The sequence below is a fragment of the Chiloscyllium plagiosum genome, unplaced genomic scaffold, assembly GCF_037043375.1.
Source record: "Chiloscyllium plagiosum isolate Xiang-an unplaced genomic scaffold, Cpla_swu_hap1 HiC_scaffold_24, whole genome shotgun sequence".
NCBI lineage: Eukaryota > Metazoa > Chordata > Chondrichthyes > Orectolobiformes > Hemiscylliidae > Chiloscyllium > Chiloscyllium plagiosum.
In genome coordinates this window covers 47686968-47707675 of record NW_028270162.1, presented here as the reverse complement: position 1 = coordinate 47707675, position 20708 = coordinate 47686968, and the positions used below count along the sequence as shown (strand labels likewise).

Genomic DNA, 20708 nt, shown 5'->3' with positions numbered 1-20708 from the left:
ATTAATGTACAATGCGAATAGCTGTGGTCCCAATACTAAGCCTTCAGAACTCCACTGGTCACCAACTGCCTGTCTGGTAAAAACCCTTCATCCCAACTCTCTGCCTTCTGTCAGTCAGCCAATCCTCTATTCATGCCGGTACCTTGCTCCTAACACCATTGGCTCTTATTGTGTTTGTGGATATGGGTGTTGCATTTATTGCCCAGCATTAATTGCCCAGAGGGCAGTCAACTTTATTGCAGTGCATCTAGTGTCTCATGTAGGCCTGACCTGACCAGACCAGGTAAGGACAGCAGAGGTTCCTTCCGAATAGGACAATAGTGAACCAACAGGTCTTTACAATAAGCAACAATAAATTACATGGTCACTATTAGGTTGGCATTTTTTTTATTCCAAACAAATTTTTATTGAATTCAAATTTCACCATTTGTCATGTGGAGACTTGAATCCATGTTGCCAGAACACTAGGCTGGGGTTCTGGATTACTAGTCCAGTGACATTATCACTATGCTACCATGGTCCCCCTTAAATAATTTAACTGTTGTTGTTGTTGTTAAATAACTTGTTCACTCACAGCAATGATTCTCACTGCATGATTCAACTGCCTCTCCAGGAATCTTCCCTGCATAAAGAGTATTTATGATTTACTGGGACAAGCCTCGCAGTCTCAATTCTATATAAGCACACAGCAAAATAACTCCCAATATATCTCATTTTTTTTATGCTACACAGAAACACAATTAGTACCACCCTCTTATTTGGAGAAGAAAACTAGAAATCCCAAGAAACTTGAATGTTTTGTTAAAAAAACTGTTGTTTGGAGGCTATTCCCTCAAGTTTGGCAAGGTTACCTGCTGTTCTTTGTGACTGATGAAGCAAAATGATGCATCATACTGTTGGAATTTTTGATCAATTGTTTCTTTAAAGATTATCAAAGAATAATATTGTAATTTAACATTTTTAAAGCAAGTTGCTTTAAATGGCGCTGGATGTTCTCAGTCGCTGTTAAAAAGCTCACATCTACTGTGTGGGGAAATCAGCTATTCCAGGAAGCCCAGTGGAGATTTTCTTTTTGGCATAGGGTCTCTGCACTGAAAAACAGGTAGATTTTCCACTAGAAAACCAAGGCTTCCGCAACAAATGCTTTTGGATTGAAGCTGGTCTTTTTACACATTTTGTTGATTTGAGTCAAGTAATAAAACATTGAACTGTGAAGAAGTGCAACATTTTCATAATTTTGTATTCTTACATGGAGGCAATTTGGACTTTAAAGTACATACAAACATAATTACTTCATAAAATCGTTTGCTGTTCATAACATAAAACAGCATGTCATACGAGCCTTATCTCACTAAATAAATGGTTCATCTATTGCAAGACTTGAAATGTATATATGAAGTGCAAAAGGCAATGAAGACAATTATCCGGTTCATGTCAAAAGGAGATGCATTGTGCCAATCTCCTTGGTTACAGTATTGTATAACCTACATATTGGACAGTGTGTCAGCTCTGGAACGCAAGGTGCAAGGGATCAGCTTACAGGAGCAATTGCTACTACTGAATTCAAGCAGTTATCAATAACACTCCCAAATTTTAAAACACTAGTCTCGCTTATAAAGTAAAAATGTCTGCCAGCTCCACTCTATCTGTTTCACTGTCAAATTCTATAATCCACAGGGTGTCTTTGATCTATCTTTTAAGATCTTATTGTCATGCATTCAATTAAAAGCTTTTGTGACTGTTAAATTGTGCCTCATCTGCGCATTGTAGGTGTGAGTGCCTGACAGTTTAGTGGGTACATAGTATGGTACTAAGCTACATAGGTGCTTGACTGTGGGCATGCAAACATTTACAGTTTACTTACCAACAGTTATACACTTAAAAACTTTTGTCTCAGGACAGTGTCGAGCTTTATTAGTAATTCTGGCACATTTGGTATCATTGTTTCTTTGGTGCAATGTCCTTTTGAAATTGTTAAAATTAAAACTTGGAAATTTTTTTATTCATTCATGGGAAGATAGGGTGCCACTAACTAGGACGGCATTTATTACCCAATTCTAATTACACAGAGGGCCTGCTCTGTGTCAAATGTAGGCCAGACCAGGTAAAAACAACAGTTTTCTTCCTTAAAAGGCATTAGTGAACCAGATAGGATTTTCTGGTAATTGACGCTGGTTTCATTAGACTGCCAATTCTAGATATTTATTGAATTCAAATTCCACCATTGAACCAGAGTCCCAAGAAGATTACCAGGGTCTTTGAATTAATAATCTAGCAATAATACCATTCGGCCATCACCTCCCCTTAAAGCTGATTCAGCAGATCTCAACTTGTTTATATAATGATCAAGCGTTAAAGTTAAACAGAGGAAAAAAGTCAACATTAGATAGAGGCCAGTAAATTATCTGAGAGAAAGAAAGTGTTGATGGCAGGAGTGATTGAAGATTCTATGAAGTCAAAGTAAATAATGCTGCCAGAATGGAGTTGGCAGACATTTTTACTTTAAAAGCGAGACCAGTGCTTTAAAATTTGGGAGTGTTATTGATAACTGCTTGGATCAACAAAAAACAGTTGCTGATGGAGAACTAGTGCAAGAACTGCCAAACTAGCTCTTTGAAGAATTTATTACATGACACACAATTTTATTCAGTCACAAGATGATTTAAAATCCCTTTTGGTATAAAAAAAAGCATACACACTGATGGGAGAGCAACTGAGTGGAGAATTGCGAGTAGTACCATAAAATTGACACATCTCACATTTATATATATTTTAAAAATTCCAGCACGTGCTCAGTAACACATTTCATGTTGACACATTTCAGAAATTTTCCATTCTGCATTTCACCACAGAAAACTGCTCCATCCAAGAGTGCAAAATTATTCCATTAGATACATCATTCACTTTATTAAAACATTGCTCATACTTCATTGGCTGCAGTGTTTTGAGTCATATGCTGGTCATGAAAACCTCTATATATTAAGGAAACCTCTTCATCACTACAACAGTAGGAACATGCTTGCCTTTTTTCAAATATAAACAACTTGACAGGGTTCTGGTTAAATGTGGCACTGTGTTGGGCTTGACTAGTAATCAACAAGCCAGGAGTTTAAGCCCTATCCTATGAAGTCAAAGTAAATAATGCTGGGCAAGGACAAAATAAGCTGCTTGACATTATCTCACTCAATCCACTGGTCACGGACATGTCTGTCCATGATAGTTAAAGCAGTTAATGATATATTAAGTTGATCTTTACAGATGACAAGCCCCATCATGGACGTGTCCTCACTGTCACAATTTATCAGTGCAAAAGATGACATCTGTGACAGTCTTTGGACCATCAACAGCATTCCAAAAAAGCACACCACCCAATGCTGAACTACTGTTGAGTCTTTCTAATCCATGTTACCAAAGTTCTCTTGGACAGTGTACACTAGAGTTTATTCAAATGTCGACACCAGGATGGCTAAAATGGGGGTTAGGACTCTAAATGGGGTTGCAAGCCAAATTGTTGCTTTGCGAGCTTGGAGGCAGCAATGGCCAACTCTGACCCCATTACTCTCAGTTCTCACCAAAAAGAGTTGTAAAAATTATCAAGCTTTGAAATGGAGTCACAATGGGAAAACGTCTGGCAAGCATTGGCGTAAAAGTTGTCACCTTTTCTGAGCAGGTCAATCATTTCCACATTTGGGACACTACTCACCTCAAACACTGGCACATGAGAGCTTACTCTGGAGGTAGGGCAATAACTCATTGTTACAAAACTATTTGCCACTCCAAGAACATGCAAGTCTACTTTTTAAAAGTACATAAAATTTAAAAAATGTACACAAGTCAAACTAGAAAGAAGTCTTTTATTCAACCATTAGAACATTTAAATAGGTTCGGTCAATCCTGCAAATCGTGTATAGACAAATGCCCACCACACACAAATATCAAACTCTACACCGCAGAACTAAACATACAAAATGCACATAGTCTCCATTTCAGAATTACAATGACATAACCTGTTCATTGCTGAGGAATAGTGTATGCCATGTCCTTTAGTGTTAGAACCAAACTGTTGGTCTTGCCAATTATAACTATGGATTCCCATTGCAAAGAGGGGTTTCCTATAAAGGCTACTGAGACACTAACTTCTCAGGGCAATAACGAGTGAGGGTCAGTTGAAAAAGGAAACTGTGGGACATTTGCCCTGTCTCACTTTGATTCTGTGTTTTTCTTTTAAACATTTGCATCAGACCACTTATTTTCACAATGATGTAAATGGAAATGCTTGCTGGTATGAAATCCTGAAGAGTTTACTCTAGGTTTTTAAGATGCACAGAGAGAAATGTATTTTTGTTGACATGAAACTAGATTAAAGTCTTTTCCTTGCTGAAAGAGCAGATAAAAAATACAACAGATTCTATCCAGTATATTTCAGGGAAAATATGAAATGCTAAATCCTTGATTTCTTAAATAGAAGTACATAAATTTGGCAGCCTAGTTTAATAACCACTTCTGCTGGCAAAGTTTGAATATCAGTGGCAAACATATTTCCTTCACGCCTTAGGGTTTAATACACTGATTATTAGTATAACTTTGAAGATACTGGAGCTACATCCTCACAGAGGAAAACACATGTATATAACTGGAGCAGACATGCACCCGCGTGTTTACACTTTAAAACAAGTAGAATATAACGCAGCACAATCCCGTTGACTCTTACTGATAATTGCACAGCTGGAAGTATTACAGCATCTTGGCAGTGCAATGTGATCACTCACAAACTATCTGTAATCTTGCATCTGAGACAATGAAAGCAGGGCCTCGCAGCAGGCAGCAGTCTATTTTATTTCCATCACTTCGAATTTAGAGCTTAAATCCAGAGTGAACAGCCACAATCCCTGATGTCATGTTGCTGTATTCCACCCGGTAAAACCCTGCGTCTTCAATCATTGCTTTGAACTCCTCCTGGAAACAAAAAAGATGGAAATGAAAGCAACACAACTGCTGAAATTCTCCAGGTAAACATTACATGTAATATAAAAATGACAGATGGCCTGAGACAGAGGCTAGGCTCTTCCACAAGAGGAGAAAAGAAATAAAACACCGCACTATTCCCAAACCAAGAAACTCTTGTGCAGCTCTCAGCTGTAAAGAAAATTTAAAATAAAACAAAAGGGGTCAGCTGTGACTCAGTGGCAGTAGAGTCAGAAGGTTTGGTGTCAACTCCCATTCGATGGACTGGAGCACAAATTCCAAGTTGATGTTACATTGTAGTACTGAGGGCATGCTGTGCTGTCAATAACATTTCAGATGTTAAGAACATAGGAACAGAGATAGGCTATATGGCCTCACAACTGCTGGTTCGACTATTCAGTCCGACATTGGCTGATCTGTAATTTGATTCCACACACCCACCTTGCTCATATCCATTAAGATTTTAGATTTTTTTTAGATTAGATTACATTACAGTGTGGAAACAGGCCCTTCGGCCCAACAAGTCCACACCGACCCGCCGAAGCGAAACCCACCCATACCCCTACATTTACCCCTTACCTAACACTACGGGCAATTTAGCATGGCCAATTCACCTGACCCTGCACATCTTTGGGCTGTGGGAGGAAACCGGAGCACCCGGAGGAAACCCACGCAGACACGGGGAGAACGTGCAAACTCCACACAGTCAGTCGCCTGAGGCGGGAATGTGTACGGTTAACAAAAAATAGATCATTCTAAACCTAATCAGTCTAATTTAAAAGCAACAATTAACCAAGCATCAACTGCAAATTGTACCTTCACGTCTCCCAACATCACTCCCGAAAAGTCTGACTCCTATCTCCGCAGGATTTATCTCCTTGTCACAAACAACAGAAATAATTTCTGCTCCATCTTCCCTATTAGTTCCCATTAAAAGCTTGACAATTGTGATTAATAATTTATTAAACATCAAGGTTGTGAAAGGCAGTAGATCAATGCAAATTCTCCCACTGATGAAAGCACTGGTGTCTAATTCAGGTAAAAGAGTATGTGGCTTAGGGAAACTAGGGCAATCTAAGTGCCATTATGTTTCTGCCACTGAAATAGACAAACTCATTCTTCAATTGTAGCCAGTCCCCAATCTTGGGAAAGGATTTTGATTGGGAGGGGGGAGGGGAGGGGGAGGGAAGGGGGGGTGGAGGGGGGTGGAGGGGGGTGGAGGGGGGTGGAGGGGGGTGGAGGGGGGTGGAGGGGGGTGGAGGGGGGTGGAGGGGGGTGGAGGGGGGTGGAGGGGGGTGGAGGGGGGGTGGGCGCAGAAAACAAAATCATTAAAACTGTAACCTTTGGAGCTGTAAGCATATTTCCTCGATCCCATTCTGTTAAGATTCACATTCACAAAACTGTTCTTGATTCAAACAGGTTGGTGAATGCTTTTTAAAATTATCTAAATGACCTTAATCTTACCTGATCAGGAAACCGTTGGATACTTTCTACTAGGTATTGGTAGGATTTCCAATCAGCAGCAATGACCTCACCCAGCACAGGTATCACTTGAAAACTGTACAAATTATACAACCTGTGAAAAATATTAGATATTTTGAACAATTACAATGTAATCAAGTTTCAAAAGCCAAATGTGAGGGGCTCAAACTTCCTTGTTCACAGAAAAAGAAACTACTTTCTTCAGTGAGTAGGGAAAACTGTAGACCAGGTGGTTCAGCTTTGATCCAAGCTGAGTCAATGCTGTCAGCTCATGCAGATTCACAAAGTCTGGAATTGCATTTGGAAAAAAAAGGTTAAGAGTTCTCAGGTAGGAATATCAGGCAAGTGAGGGTTGGATCAAGTGTGGCTGAATTATCAAGTTCAGAGATAAAGAATGGCAACTTGGTCAAAAATATGAGGGGATGAAGATGACTTATCGAACGATATCCCAACAGGAAGGTAGTTAATGCCTTCAGCTGGGGAAATATTGAAGAAATCTCGATGCAGAAAACTCAAAAATAGTCAGAATAGTGAAGCACAGTTTACCGATGTATTAACATATTGTACCAGACAACAAACCTGTAGAATGATAATGTGCAGAATTGCAGCTACTATTCTTCATGAATTGCACTGATTTATGGCCATAATAAAAGGTGTAACAGTGGCAAAAGAGACAGAGACTTCTTATCAACTGACTGCATCACATGGTGCTAGATGGCAAGTTTATTGGGTCCAGGAAGCTCACTTGAAACAAGCTCAAGTTGATTTTTAAAACATGATTTCACAGAATGTGCACTCCACTGGCTAGAGCGATATTTATTGCCCATTTTGGATGGCCATTAAGAAGGTGGCGATGCTGCAGTCTGTGTGGTGTACAAATACCTATCATGATTTGTGATGTTTTGATACAACTGAGCTGTTTGCTAGGTAGCATTTCAGAGGGCAGTTAAGATTCAATCATGTTGCTAAATGTCTGATGCAGGCCAGACCGGATGAGAACAGGGTACTTCCTTCGCCATAGGGAATTAATGATTTTTAAAAACAAATAATTTCACGGTCACCATTATTAAAAGCAGCATTTAGCTCCAGATTATATTAGACAAAATTAAATGGAAGGACTTGAAACAGCAGGGTATTAGTGCGGATCTCTGCATGACTAGTCCAGTGACATTATCTCTTGCTACTGTCTCCCCTGGTGTTGAGACCCTTATAACAAGTAGGCTAGACAATTTCCCCAGAGGTCTCACCTACAAACTACTTACTCGTGTTTTTGTCTGTTTAAAATAGGCATCTAGATCTTCATGGGTAGAGTCATACATGTAAATAGATTGACAAGTGCCTCATCTGAAAGTTACTAAGAGTATTTCTGAACATTGCTTGTTTTTTTTGCTATTATTTAGTTAGTAGAAAGCTTTGAGCAATTGTTTTGAAACAGCAGTGGCACAATGGTTTCCTTGTTGAGTTATCTTCAACCTGTACTTTTTGGAGGCAGAGGAAGTTCAAAGCAGGGCAGAAATTATAGGCTCCATGATGAGTGATTTGCATCCACCTAATGGTATATTCACATTTACTCAGAAGTACACTGTTGGAGAAACTTGTAGCATAGGTTTCTGATTCTCAAAAGGAAGTAGTGGCAGTAGGCTCTAATTGCACAAATTGAGCAGAAAAAGCTCAGGCCATCCTTAATGCTGGAGATTCTCCAAAACATGCTAAATGACAGAATTCACTATGGCTACCTGGAAATGACTGGATTCTGTACTTTGCTGAATTCCAAACACATGAATCTTCCACCTGGTTTCAAAACACGATAGGCCTCTTGCAGCACCTGGTAAGCAGAAAACGCAGGTAGTCAGTGCCAGAGGCTTCCGCATAGATAATCTTTTACTCCATCAGGTAGAAGAGAAAGAAACTTTACAGAAATTTTGTACACAACAGATAAGATGCAGTAAAACTATTTTAAGGAACTTTCTAATTAAGGAAATAAACTTCTTGGCCTTTCTTTATTTCAACTTTAAAATAGGCACAGCATTTCTATTTAGTGAGAGATAGCAGACAAGGAAAGTAATGGGCAGCAGCTTCTCCATCAGAATTGATCATAAATTGGTTTCAATAATACACTATATCAACTTACGTGATCAATATGAGTGACATTTCTAATTCCAAAAGCAATTGTATAAACATCAAACTTGTCATCGTCAAACGGCAGCTCTTCTGCATTTCCCACCACCCAGGACAGACCTGTGGGGGAGAAACAGTATTCCTATGAACCAAATATACTATAGTTAATTCCGCAAAAATGAAATAAACAAGGATTGCCATTCTGAGTGCTAGTTGGTGTTGGACATGACTCTGGGCATGAAGTGACAAAAGCATCAAGTTCACCAGAAGAATACCAATTTGGGACAACGTTAAAAATCACAACACCAGGATATAGTCCAACAGGTTTATTTGGAAGCACTAGCTTTTGAAGCACTGCTTCATCAGTTGGTTGTGGAGCAGAATCGTAAGACACAGAATTTATTGCAGAGTCATGGAATGTAATATTAAACCAATTTAGCTTCAGTCTTTCATCTTTTAGAATGACCATGTTAGTTTTGGTTCCTTCATATGTAAATCCCAGAACTATTTAAAAGTTACATTCTCAAGATAGCTTTAACAACAGCTCAGCTCAGATAATGCATTGAAGGTGTGAGGTTAAAGTCTGTGTCTCAATGTTAGGCCAGACTGATTCTATTTCTAAAGTGGAATTTACAGAATCTTACATGGATTTATGTAGTTTTTGAACAAAATAAATGTAATTCTGCAAGTACAAATTCATACTTACTTGCAGAATTACATTTTATTTTGCTCAAAAACTGCATAAACCCATGTAAGATTCTGTAAACCCCACTTCATAAATAGAAGTATCTATAAATTCTGTGTCTTACAATTCTGCGCCACAACCACCCAATGAAGAAGCAACACTTCGAAAGCTAGTGCTTCCAAATAAACCTGTTGGACTATAACCTGGTATTGTGTAATTTTTAACTTTGTTCAACCCAGTCCAACATCAGCACCTCCAAAATCAGGACTACCAACTTATGAGAAATACTGAAGAATAATTATAAGCTCAGCATGAATTAGAGATTTTAGGAGTAGAGGGCAGAATTTTTTCTGATGTGGGAAAAGTGGAAGTTAACTGTTGTGCTTACATGATTAAGCATGCAAATGAAAGGCAGTTTTAAACAAGGATGCTCTCTTGTTATTACAAGCTTGCAAAATCAAAAATATTGCAAAATGAAATGTGTATTCAATCCAACACAATCTGATCCAGACTGCCTTTCAGCTATTTACAGCTTACATTGATGTGACACCTTTTGTGGAGAAAATTATGTCAATGAACTTCACATCGATGCCGAGCAAAAGGGAGATATTAGGAGGGACCAATCAAAGCTTCACCCCAGAGGATGATCCACAAGGAGACAAAGGTGGTGGGATGAAGTGGTTTAGACACTGGTGAGATTTCCTGACTTGGAGCTCCTTATCAGTCTTTCTAAGTCCTTCATTAGATGATGCAGTCACAATATCTAATAATATTGTAGTCATCTTGCTACGTGGGGAATTTGGACTCTCAAAAGCCCTTACATTATTCCCTTTTTCAATTATGAGTAACCTTTTTGAACTGCTGCAATCCATACTCCAAAGCTCCATGTACCTGGGTAACATCACCTTATTATCAGTTCCAGATTTCTCTGTTCACATTTATTCCTTCAGTCCTGCTCTGCACTATCATTTGGGTCTTCTAACTCCAGATTTAATAAGTAACACCTTATTGGAACAGTTAAAAGACCAGTTGAATAGACTGAGAAAAATGGAATCCTTTACTATAATCGCTTATATACTTGCATGCTTTCATATCTTTTTTCAAATACATCAACATCAGAACTGTTTGTGGAGGTTCCTATTAGCTTTACAAATCACATGTAAGAGCTGAGGAAATGTTCCATGTTTTAAGTAATACCTACCTTCAGAATAGTTCAACTGTTCTGCTTTTTGCCTCCCAACTTTTAACATTTCCTTATTGATATCACAGATGACTGCCTTTGATCCCAAATCAGAATCGGATTTATTCTGCTGTTGATAGAAGTCACTGATTTGTTGCCATGATGGGCTCTGGTTAGATTTTACTGCTTGTCGACTCTGTCTTTCCTGCTGCATTCTTACATAATCCATGAACCTAAAGGCTATATCCCCTGCAGAAATACAAATAAATTTCACATTTTATTTAAATCAGTTTTTATTACAGATAAGAAACAATCCATTTTTGCAGAGTCATGTAAACCTAGAAAGTACCAGTCTCAGACACCAGCTTGTGCAAATGATAATCAGGATATGACCATTTTTTTCCAGCACTTGTCTACTGGGATAATATGATGATGGAAAGAGGAAAGAAAAGCCAATGCCAATAATTTTTCACTATCAGAACGATGGATTGACTTGGGCTTTGGGAGGTTTGCTTCCTGACACTACCAACTCACCTGAGAAATAACTAGGTATCAAACCAAGAATGTACACTCCAGCAAGAGTTAGCGCATTAGAAAGTGAAATGTGTTGCTTTTGATATGGTTTTAAAACATTCAACATGTTTTACTTAGACCAGTGATCAGTCATTCTCATTATACTGGCAAATTCAATATCAGTGTGACGTTGGTGATAACAAAATGTTAACTTTGTTTCATATCCAGAATATAAAATGATTAAAAGAATGGCTAACAAGAGGAATGAAACTGGTCTTAGTTTCTGAAAAAACAAAATCACTGCTAACCTCAGTCAATTTACCAGTCAAAATGTTTTAAAAAAATTGGAATGAAGCCTTTATCTCAGAAAGAATCTCATCCTCTCACACTGTGCAAATAAACTGTGGAGTAGCAAGGTTTGACTCCCTTTCCCCTCAAAGCTCAAGCAGTAATGGGCCTCTGTTGAGACTGTAGTGATCCTGGCTGGGAAGGGAACATTGAGACTTCTTGTTTCTGATCAGTATCCTTTCTGGGAAGCATAACGAAAAGAGCTCTATGCTTCTAAAATCAAGAAGGGGAAAGAGAAAAGAAATCTGGGGATTTCTAGCTTTCTTACAACTATGTAATATGCATGTCAACTAGAACTACATAATAAAACATTTCATCATTTGGGTGAAAGTGAAAAGTTTACAACAGTACAATATGCATGGGTACACCCCATTCCACAATATTTTGCAACTTCTAAACAGATCTGTTAATAAACAATGATTCACTTGCACAAAGTACTCAAGCGATAATTGCCAAGAATTCCTATATCATTTCACTAAGTGGGGAACCATTCAAAATAAACTCAATAAAGCAAAAGATTTTGAGGAGAAAGCGATGTGATATCACTTTGATAGGTTGAATGCAGCTATATTTGCTGCTTAATTTAAACAAAGATATTTGTAGAATTTTAATCTGCCTCAATACAGAAAAACAGTAGTGAAATAAAAATACAAAAAGTTAAAAAAGCAACAAAAATTATTTGTTAAACTATGAATCTAAATATGTATTCCATTTGACTCAAACATTTGTTCAATACAATGGTTTTTGATTGTGGAGAAAAGAGAAAGCACAATTATGGATTTGGAAGGCAATACCAACTGCTGCTTACATCCACTTTATACAGCATTGTTAATGTGGTAAAATGTCCCATGGTGCTTCACAAGAGAACTGGCAAACTAAAGCTGACTGAGCCACAAAGTGGTTGGTTTTATGGAACATCTTGGAAAGGAGGAAAGAGATGCAGAGAGAGGTTTAAGGAGGTTGAGGCAGACTTAGGGTTGAAACAGTTAAAAATCCATTTGCTGATGGTAGAACAGTTAAAATCAGGGCTCAAGAGGCCAGAGTTGGAGGGCTGTAGATAGCTTAGAGGTTTGTGGGATCAGAAAGGATTACAGTGATAAGGTGGGGTGAGACTATGAAGGGACTGAAGGCGAAGACAAGAACTTTAAAATCAAGGCACTACTGACCTATAATATTGTAGGTCAGCAAGAATAGGATGATGGGGAAGTGGGATTTGTTGTCAATTATGATGGGAGCAAGAGTCTCGAATGAACTCAATGAGTTTGTGGAAGATGCAACGCAAGTCAACGATGCACTGGAAAACTCAAGGCAAGAGCTAAAGGCATAGTTGAGGGTTTCAGCAACAGGTGAATGGATTCACGGATAGAGTGCAGTGACTTTATGAAGGTGGAATTGTGGCCCTGGTGACGGGATAGATTTGTTATCCAAGACTCAACACTGATCCAAAGCTCAACTGATCACTATAGCGAAAAATGTTGACATTCCCTTTTTCATTTCAAGGAATCGCAGAAGTCTTATGGTGCAGAAAGAATCCACTCAGCCCACCATGCTTGCATCAGTTCTTCAAATGAGCATCATTACTGAGTGCCAATCTCCTGGTTCTTTCATATATCCCAGCACATTGTTTCTTTCCAAATAATCGTTCAAAGTTGGCTTGAATCTAACCACCATCCCATGACATTCAATGACAGTACCATTACTGAATCGACACTATTATTATGAAGTTAAAGGCATGTACTGTACCTTTAAGAGAGTGTGAATGTTGTTCTGAACTGAGGGTTGACAAGCATCTAATGACTAGATAGCAGTCTCAGAGTGTATTGGAAAATTGAAAGTATGTAATATTTGGTTGTGAAATGGATACCTGAGTTGATTGCTGTTTTGAGAACAATTTGAGTTTAACCAGTTTAAATTATGCCCCAGGATACTAAAACTGATTGAGTTTGAATTTATTGTTTTGCCAACATTGAACCAATGAGACGATCAGACGTTGGGGATATAAAAATGCAGTCATTTTGAAAATTAGACAGAGCAACTTTCATCAACGCAGATCCAAGAAATTAGGAAACATTCTCATCAATGGTACCTTTTCATAGGTAACATATTCACAGTAAAAAGAAAGACGACAACCCAGGGAGATCTTCAGCCGGAAAAAGGCAGACACTGAAGAGAACAGCTGCTCTTTGGTTTTGATATTAAGTTGTAATTTTAATAAGTGTTTTATTGGAACAGTATATTGTTATAGAGTTGGATGCAGATAATAAGCAATTGAGAGAGAGGGAGGCTTAGACTTGTGAATAGTTGTTTAATGTTCACTTTTAGAGTATAAAAAAAAGATGTTATTTTCTTTAAATAGTGGAATTTGGGAAGTACTCTGTCACTCATACTTTAACAGATTACGAGCTTTTCTAGGTGTTTAGTTTAATTAACAGAAGGGTTCATTGCCGTGTCGTAAGACTATCAACATTCTGGATTTACCACTGGCCAGAAACGCAACTGGACTCGCCACATAAATACTGTGGCTACAAGAGCAGGTCAGAGGATAGAGTAATTCACCTCCTGACTCCCCAAAGCCTGTCCACATCTACAAGGCACAAGTTAGAAAGATGATGAAATACTCCTCACTTGCATGGATAAGTGCAGACCCAATAACACTCAAGAACTTCAACACTTCTTGATGAAGGGCTCATGCTGAAGCATTGACTCTTCTGCTCCTCAGATTCCATCAGACCTGCTGCGCTTTTCCAACACCACCCTTTTTGATTCTGACCTTCAGGACAAAGCTTGAATGGCACCAAATCCACAAACATCCACTCTCTCCGGCGTGGAGGCTTAGTAGTAGCATATACTACCTATATGACACTCTGCAAAAATTTACTGAGGCTCCTTCGACAGCACCTTCCAAACCCACTACCACTTAGAAAGAAAAACAGCAGATACATGGGAACACTGCCACATGCAAGGTTCCCTCCAAGCCACTCACCACACCGATTTGCAAATATATCACTGTTCCTTCATGGTCGCTGGGTTAAAATCTTGAAATTACCTTTCTAATAGCATAGTTAGTCCAACTTCGGCCCATGGACTGCAGTGTTTCAAGAAGGCAGCCCACCATCACTTCCTCAAGGACAGGGAGGAATGGCCAATAAATTCTGGCCCAGCCTACGTTACAGACATCTCGTGATTTATTTTTTAAGTGCCTAAATTGAACCCACCTCTATTAGGTTTCCAGGTAGTGCATTCCAGACCTCAACTACTCACGGAGTGAAAAAGATTTTCTCATATCAATCTCGATCAATCAATATTAATCAATTTAAATCTATGCCCTCTCATTTTTGTTCCTTTTACAAGCGGGAACAGTTTCTTCCCCATCTACTCTACCCAGCCCAGTCATGATTTTGGAAACAGATGTCCATGGTGACTCAATGGTTAGCACTGCTGCCTCACAGCGCCAGGGACCTGGGATCAATTCCCACCTCGGGCAACTGTCTGTATGGACGCCGCACATTCTCCCTGCTTCTGCATGGGTTTCCTCCGGGTGCTCCAGTTTCCTCCCAAAATCCAAAGATGTGCAGATCAAGTGAATTGGTCACGCTAAATTGCCCAGAGTGTTCGGTATCCTAGTCAGGGGTAAACGTAGGGGTCTGGGTGGGTTACACTTCGGAGGGTCATTGTGGATTTGTTGGGCTGAAGGGCCTGTTTCCACATTGTAGGGAATCTAATCTAAAGTTCTCTCAACTTCATTAGTCTATTCTCATAATAAAGTTTATTATAACTAGAACCATTCTTATAAATCACTTGTGCATTTCTCCAACACATTCTCATCCACTCTATATTGCAGTGCCCAGAACTGCACACAATATTCTGGCTAAGGTCTAACAGATGTCTGATACAAGTTGATCACCTCCTTACTCTTGTACTCGATACAGCATTCTCTGCTTTATTAAGAAGGGTATGTTTTACTTACTGCTCTCTTTACCTGTCCTACCACCTTCAATGATCGATGAACATGTACACCCAGGTTCAGTAGCTCCTGCATTTAGAACTCTTCTCCTTATTTAAGATGATCTGTCCCTGTTTCTCCAATCAAATGCATGACCTCACATTTCTCTGCACTGAACCTCATCTGCCACCTATTTGCCCTCTCCCAACTTGACTTTTTCCTTTGAAGTTTACATTGCCCTCCACACAGTTTACAATCCTTCCAAGTTTCATTTCAGCTGCAAACTTTGAAATTATCAAGATTTAGATCACTAATCAAAATCAGGAAGAGCAAGCATCCCAATACAGACACTTGGGGAAATTCACGAGAAATCTTTCTTCAGCCTAATAAATAATTATTGACCATTAACTAGTTTCTTATCACCCAGCCAATTTTGTGTCCACATTGCTACAGTTTTATTCCAAGGTCTATATTTTCTTCAAATTTGTTATGTGGCACTGTGTCAACGCCTCACTCCATACCAACAGCATTTATCTCAGTGAGCCTGTTACCTCAACCTCAAATTTAACACATCAAAAACTCAAACATTTTCAGAGTTAGGTAAATCAAAAGGGAGAATGATCAGGAATGCAGGAACCAGAAAATGTTTACATACCCATCATAGGAGTATATGGAATAATTATTGTACCTGTTCCTCCAGCCACATCAAGCAGCTTTGTTCCAGGCAGTGGGTTCATCATACGAATCAGTGCATCTTTCCATAACCTGTGAATGCCGAGGCTCATGGCGTCGTTCATTATATCATAATTTTTGGCAACATTTTTAAATACTTTGTAAACTGTAACAAGAAATAAAAAAATTATTCTACAAAAACCACCATACATACAAGTTCAACTAAGTTGTATGCGAGTCCCTATCAGGACTGAAAGAAAATCCTGTATTCAAAGCTGGCAAATGTCAAAGACAAAAGTCAAAGGGTGGCTCAGTGGTTAGCACTGCTGCCTCACCCTCTGGTTTGATTCCACCCTCTGGTTACTGTCTGTGTGGAGTGCGCATATTTTCTTTTTTATTCCAGGTGCTTTGGTTTCCTTACACAATCCAAAGATGTGTAGATTAGGTGGATTGGCCATGTCAAATTTCCCATTGTATCCAGTGATGTGCAGGCTAGGTGTATTAGCCATAGGAAATGCAGGGTTACAGGGATAGGGAAGTGGTGGGGCACTCTTCAGAGGAGTGGTGTTGACTCAATGGGCCCAATGGCCTGCTTCCACACTGTAGGTGTTCTATGAGAAAAGAATTCTGTGAAAAGGATCTTGTGAAAAGGATCCTACTTCATTCCAAACAATCATTCACTGAAATTTTGGTTTGTGTCTCATAGCCAATTTTGCATAACTGCCAATTATTCCTTGTATTCTACAGATTTTGCAAACAAGTTTATTACATGCTACTTTGTCAAACACCTTATTGAAAGTTCACATATAGGCTCTTTATCCTTAACTCTAAGCCAGGAGACCTCAGATTGAGTTCCACCTTCTCTAAAAGTGTGTAATAGCATCCAAATAGGTTGATTGGAAAGTTTCTACAGATAGATAAAGCAATGAAGAGTGAAAATCCACACTCACATCAACTGTATTACACATCAACTCTCTCCGTTATTTGAACAAAAGCACTTAAATTAGTCAGATGTGATTTACTTTTTTCCAGTTCAGGATAGCTTTTGTTTATTAATCTAAGTTTGTCAAAATGACAATTACATCTTGCATTCGCGTCTCTGGATGTTTCATTGCCATTAACACTAGGTTAACTGGTCTTTAATTGACTGTTTTGAACAGGGTTGTATAACATTTGCAGCCATCCAGACACCTAACACCAATTGTGTATATCCAAGAATTGAAATATTGTTGGTACAGCAGACAGTATTTCCACTCTTACCTCCTTCAGCAACCCAAGAACCCATCTGTCCCAGACAATTTATCTACTCTGAGCACTGTCAACAATTTTGTATCCAACTTATCTACTTTTATCTTTCCCAATTCCTTTACCACTACCTTCTTTATTGTAACAATGGTAGTATTATTTCTAAAATGTGAAGTCAGATGCAAAGTAGTCATACAATGTCAGCATACTCTCTGGTTCCATAAGACAATTTTATTTTTGTAGCATAATTTGCCTTATTTTCCTTTGACTAACCTTTTACACTACTAAATAATAGTATTCCCTTTTAAGTTATCTACAATCTTTTCTCATACTTTTGCATTCTCTTCACTTTCTTTTCAGCTTTCCTCTAAAAAGGAAGAGGACTAATTAGGAATTAAAGGGGATTTAGGCACAGAAACAGGTGATATGGCTGAAATACGAAATCAGTACCTTGCATCTATCTTTACCAAGGAAGATGATGCTAGCAAATCATAATGAAAGAGGAGGTAGTTGAGATAATTGACGACCTAAAAATAGACACAAAAAGTGTTGGAAATGCTGGCTGGACTTTAAGTCACCAACATCTGATCAGATTCTCTGCAGGTTAATGATTGAAGTAAGGCTGGAAATTGCAGATGCTCTGGCCTTATCTTCCAACCGCCTGTAGATGGTGGAGTGGTGCCAGAGAATGGCCTGTTTCCACACTGTAGGGATTTTATGATGAGCTATGATGATTGACAAACTGCAAACGTTGCACCATTCTTCAATAAAAAGGTTATAAAGGACACGTCCAGCAATTATAGACTGGTCAGTTTAACTTCATTGATAAAGGAGTTCTTGGGGGAAAGAAAAATCAGGACAAAATTCTTAAATCCACATTTGTTTAAGTGTTTAAGGAAAGTCACAATGAATTTGGCAATGGCAATTGTTTCACTAACTTAGTTGAGTTTGTTGTTTTAAATGGAGAGCGCTGATGAGAGAGATGTGGGCTTCTGAATAGGCATTTGATAAAATGACAGGCTTATGAGCAAAGTTAACACCCATGGAATAAGAGAGACTGTACCAGTATAGTTAAGTGACAGGAAACACTGTAGTGAATGGTTTTTGTTCAGACTGGAGGAAGATGAATTACAGCAGTTGCACAGAGGTCATGACTAGAGCCACTTCCTTCTCTAGCAATCTAGTTCATCAATTGCCCAGGTCACAATTTCAAAATTTGCAGACGACTTGGAAATATTGTCAAATGTGAGGAGGATTATGATAATTCATCAAGAGGACACAAACTGATGGGCAGATGAAATTCAATGAAGAACATGAAGTGAAGAGCATGATGTTAAGGCAAAAAAAAATTTCAGAGATAGGACTGAATAAGATCACAAAGAGACTGGAAAATGAGGATGAGAACTTTAAAGATCAAGTCACTTCTTGACCAGGAGGCAATGTAAGTTATGAGCTAAGGATTGATAAGTGAATGGGACATGGTAAGAGTTAAGACATCAGTAGAATTTTGGATGACCTCAGATTTTTGAAGGACAGAATACTACAGCCAGATAAGAATAGCTTGGAATACTAAAACTCAGAAATAGCAAGGGCATTGAAGAAGTTTTCAGCAAGAGTTGAGGCAGGAGCAAAATCAGGTGGCAGTATCACAGAAGAAATAGGCTTAGTGAAGTAGGTGGTCTAAAACACATCTCAGAGTCAATTATGACACCAAGGTGGCCAACTGTGTGTTTCAATTTCTGATAGCTGCTAAGGAAAGGGAAGGTGTCAGGAGCTACGTCTAGAAATTGCAGCAGGGACCAAAGACAAAAGTTTCTGTCTTCCTAATATTTAATAGGAGAAAATATCTGGTAATACGAGATATCATATAAGCAGGCTGACAATTTAGCACCAGTGGAAGAATCAAGAGATCTCAAGGGCAACACAGTGGTTAGCACTGCTGCCTGACAACACCAGGGATCTGGGTTTGATTCTCGCCTTGACTGTCTATATGGAGTTTGCATGCTCTCCCCGACTTGCATGGGTTTCCACTGGATGCTCCAGTTTCTTCCCACAGTCCAAAGATGAGCAGGTTAAGTGGATTGGCCATACCAAATTGTCTGTAGTCTCCAAGGGTGTGTGGGCGAGGTGGTTTAACAACTAGGAGTGTGGTTATAGGACTAAGTGGGATGGCTCTGTGGAGGGTTCGTGCAGAGACTATCGGTCAAATCGCTTCTTTCCGCACTGTGGGGTTCTATGGGGAGGTAGAGGTAAGAGTCATCAAGTACATGTGAAAAGTAATAGCGTGTGCTCAAATGCTCAACTAAAATCCAACACTTCCCACATGACATAAGGAGGGACATAACTGAGAGTGAACAGGAAGACAAAGACAATTCGGGTATCGGGCTCCTAATTAATATGCCCTTTACCAACCTGAGGTCAACTGCATGTCAGCAGTGTTTAGCTCAGCGAAGTCATTTCAGAGCAGCTCACTGGAGCTTTGGGATTTCCTGGTTTCTATGGCTCGGCTACTCACAGTTATGGATCCCTTAACAGGAGGAAAGTCAAGGGTCTTCCCAGGTTCACCCAAACCTCCCAAACCCCAGTCCGCCTGAGCCTGCCCACACTCGCACCTTTCTCCGCCTTTTCCGACTCGGACACGTTCTCGAAGCCGAAATGAGTTTGCTTTTCCTCGGCTCGAGCGGAACGAGCTCTCACAAAAACGGGAGCCACAAGATTCCGGCGACAAATAAAGAGCCCGACTGGAAGTGACCCCAGTAACCGACAGACAGCCATCTTGTTTCTGACCCCCCCCCCTCCCGTTCCCGTGTATCTGGTTTCCGCTTCCGGGGCCAGGCAGCAAGTGGGTCATGAGTCAGCTGGGAGTTGATGGCAGTTACTGCTTTCGAATCAAACAATACTCTGTTGTACCAAAAGACCCTAATATCCAGTAAATGCGAGCACTGAGATCTTAAAACAAGTGCCCAGACTACTTAAATAATTGAGTCTGTATTTATTTTGTAGTAATGAGAGACATGGAGACCACCTCCCAGAAAATACAAAGTTCACTCATGGAATGCGAGAATTGTTGGCTGGGACAGCATTTATTGCCCATCCATAGTTTCCTTTGGGAAGATAGTTGTGAGCTGCCGTCTTATTAAAGTCCATTTGGTGTAGATACACCGAGAATACTGTTAGGGAGTGTGTTCCAGAACTTTGACCAGCAATCCTGAAGGAACAGCAATATACTTCCAAGTCACGATGGCGAGTGGCTTGGAGGGAACTTGTAGGTGGCGGTGTTTCCATGTATCTGCTGCCTGTGTCCTTCTTGATGGAAGTCATCACAGATTTATAAGATGTTGTCTAAGGAGCCTTGATGAATTTCTGCAGTGCACCTTATTGATTGTACACAGCTGTTGGATGGAGTAATTCTTTGTGGATGTGGTACCAATCAAATGATTGCTGCTTTATCCTGGATCGTGTTGAACTTTTTGAGTGTTGTAGCTGCACGCTTCCAGACAGAAGAAGTGTTCCATCACATTCTTGACATCCCTTATAGATGATGGACTGACTTTGGG

General features: G+C 39.4%; 1 protein-coding gene across 1 annotated transcript; it reads right to left on the bottom strand.

Annotated features, from left to right (window-relative positions):
* Positions 1-3837: 3837 nt before the first annotated feature.
* coq5 (coenzyme Q5, methyltransferase) lies at positions 3838-19930 on the bottom strand. Its single transcript, XM_043715955.2, has 7 exons — positions 19764-19930; positions 15923-16072; positions 10452-10679; positions 8579-8685; positions 8184-8272; positions 6430-6541; positions 3838-4956 (listed from the first exon to the last, which is right to left on the bottom strand). Exons 1-7 carry the CDS (start codon positions 19924-19926, stop codon positions 4855-4857), a joined length of 951 nt encoding a protein of 316 aa, XP_043571890.2. The 5' UTR covers positions 19927-19930; the 3' UTR covers positions 3838-4854.
* Between the last annotated feature and the right edge of the window lie 778 nt (positions 19931-20708).